Source organism: Borostomias antarcticus (genome assembly GCF_949987555.1).
Source record: "Borostomias antarcticus genome assembly, contig: scaffold_224, whole genome shotgun sequence".
Taxonomy (NCBI): Eukaryota; Metazoa; Chordata; class Actinopteri; order Stomiiformes; family Stomiidae; genus Borostomias; species Borostomias antarcticus.
In genome coordinates this window covers 90,001-92,500 of record NW_028176163.1, presented here as the reverse complement: position 1 = coordinate 92,500, position 2,500 = coordinate 90,001, and the positions used below count along the sequence as shown (strand labels likewise).

Sequence of the window (2,500 nt, the reverse complement as noted above, 5' to 3'; positions counted from 1 at the left end):
GATCACCAACTGAAAACCCAAATTCAAAACTCAAACACGCTGCTGCCAAATATTCCAGAGCATTGTTGATGATGAACACAGCAGCATCCCAGCATATAGAACCTGACACACGTTTCACACACACGGATGAACCTAATCCTGGACTAGAACACTGGACATTCATATTGAGATTGAAAGGGCTTCGAAATCTCAGATTAGGTTTAATCTGTGTCTGTGAAACCAGTGCCTATTGTGTTCTACAGGTTCTCTTTCTCTGAGGCATAAAGTAAGTAAGTAAGTAAGTAAGCTTTATTTCTATAGCGCTCTTCACAGCACGGATGCACAGAGTGCTTTACAGTAATAAATTAAAATGGCAATACAACACGAGACAAAATTAAAACGACACAGAACAGAAAAAAAACAACAACATTGCGAGCAGCAAGGCGTTACAGATGGCCGAAGGCCTGCCTGAACATGTGTGTCTTAAGAAGTTTTTTGAACATGAGTTCAGTGGATGGCTCTCTCAGGGCCTGGGGAAGAGCGTTCCAGAGTCTTGGCGCCACCGCCTCATAAAGGTTTGGTGTGTTTAGGAGCGGGTGTGTGTGTGTGTGTGTGTGTGTGTGTGTGTGTGTGTGTGTGTGTAGACGTACTTGGTGCATTCCTTGAAGAGTTCTTTGCATGGCTCCTGCTCCAGCCTCTCTGCACACTGACCCACCATCTCCTCCGCCACCTCAGGGACATGATGCTCTGACTGCACACACACACACACACGCACACACACACACGCACACACACGCACACACAGACACACACATACGCACACATGAGCACACACAAAGACATTTTGGTAGAAGTTCCAAGTCAGTGTCAGTGATGGTGGTAAACAAATGGTTTTGTCCAAAGTATTATTACACATTAATAACAAGAGTATTATTACACACTAATAACATGAGTATTATTATACATTAATAACATGAGTATTATTACACATTCATAACATGAGTATTATTACACATTAATAACATGAGTATTATTATACATTAATAACATGGGTATTATTATACATTAATAACATGAGTATTATTATACATTAATAACATGGGTATTATTATACATTAATAACATGAGTATTATTATACATTAATAAAATGAGTATTATTCTAAATTAATAACATGAGTGCTATTATACATTAATAACATGAGTATTATTATACATTAATAACATGAGTATTATTATACATTAATAAAATGAGTATTATTCTAAATTAATAACATGAGTGCTATTATACATTATACAACGGCTTGTGTGAATACTCGATTGTGATTGGCCAAGACGCATTCGAGAAGCATACATTATTTCTCCATAACGCCCGGTAAAAACGCCCGGTATCAAACATGTTCTAAATCAATGCGCAGTTCAACTGGCCCAAACAAGAGCCGTAGCATCCCAAACATGATATAGTGGTTGCTATAGAAACTAACTAGATTATATGCTGTGACTTTATCGGAGTTCCCTGTCTAACAGAGTCTGAGCTGTCTGGTCCACTCAGCCCTGTCTAGCAGAGTCTGACTCTGTCTGGTCCACTCAGCCCTGTCTAGCAGAGTCTGACTCTGTCTGGTCCACTCAGCCCTGTCTAGCAGAGTCTGATCTGTCTGGTCCACTCAGCCCTGTCTAGCAGAGTCTGAACCTGTCTGGTCCACTCAGCCCTGTCTAACAGAGTCTGACTCTGTCTGGTCCACTCAGCCCTGTCTAGCAGAGTCTGATCTGTCTGGTCCACTCAGCCCTGTCTAGCAGAGTCTGAACCTGTCTGGTCCACTCAGCCCTGTCTAGCAGAGTCTGATCTGTCTGCTCCACTCAGCCCTGTCTAGCAGAGTCTGAGCTGTCTGGTCCACTCAGCCCTGTCTAGCAGAGTCTGATCTGTCTGGTCCACTCAGCCCTGTCTAGCAGAGTCTGATCTGTCTGGTCCACTTCAGCCGAGTGCGCTCGCATCAAACAGATGTTTTGCACTTGACTGAAGCACATTCTCCTGCGATCACGCACGCAGTATTATTCTACCTATACCTATATAGTCCTGGTCAGCCCTGGTCAGCGCTGGTCAGTCCTGGTCAGGTACCTTGGGGTTGAAGCACGTGTCCAGGAGTTCCTGAGCGCCGTCCTTCCTCTTCTCGTCCGGAGTGACCTCATACTCCGCCTGACAGGAAGGAGAGGGGTGAACACACATCAAACCAGGAAGTGGAGAGAATGAACACACATGGAACCAGGAAGTGGATTGAGTAACACACTGCATTACTGCCTCTGAAACCACACTGTTCAAACCTGGGCCAAATGTGAAAAGAGGTTTGATTACTAGAGGTGAGCTTGATTAGGTGTACCTCAGCAGGATGGAGATGAACAGTAGGATAAATCAAACACACCTTCACTGTATTTGATCCAGGTCACGTTTCCTTCTCAAAACCACAAACCTTTACACTATATAGGACCGTTTGTGTGACTGATCTCTCTCACAGACAGAGACTGATC

General features: G+C 43.5%; 1 protein-coding gene across 1 annotated transcript in view; it reads right to left on the bottom strand.

Annotated features, from left to right (window-relative positions):
* The window catches only part of grk6 (G protein-coupled receptor kinase 6), a gene marked incomplete at both ends in the record, with an annotated part of 75,860 nt that overhangs the window by 37,250 nt on the left and 36,110 nt on the right, over positions 1-2,500 (bottom strand). The window contains 2 exons of the mRNA XM_084462668.1: positions 630-730; positions 2,094-2,171. Of these exons, the coding sequence (XP_084318794.1) occupies positions 630-730; positions 2,094-2,171 (179 nt within the window). The remainder of the gene's footprint in view (positions 1-629; positions 731-2,093; positions 2,172-2,500) is intronic.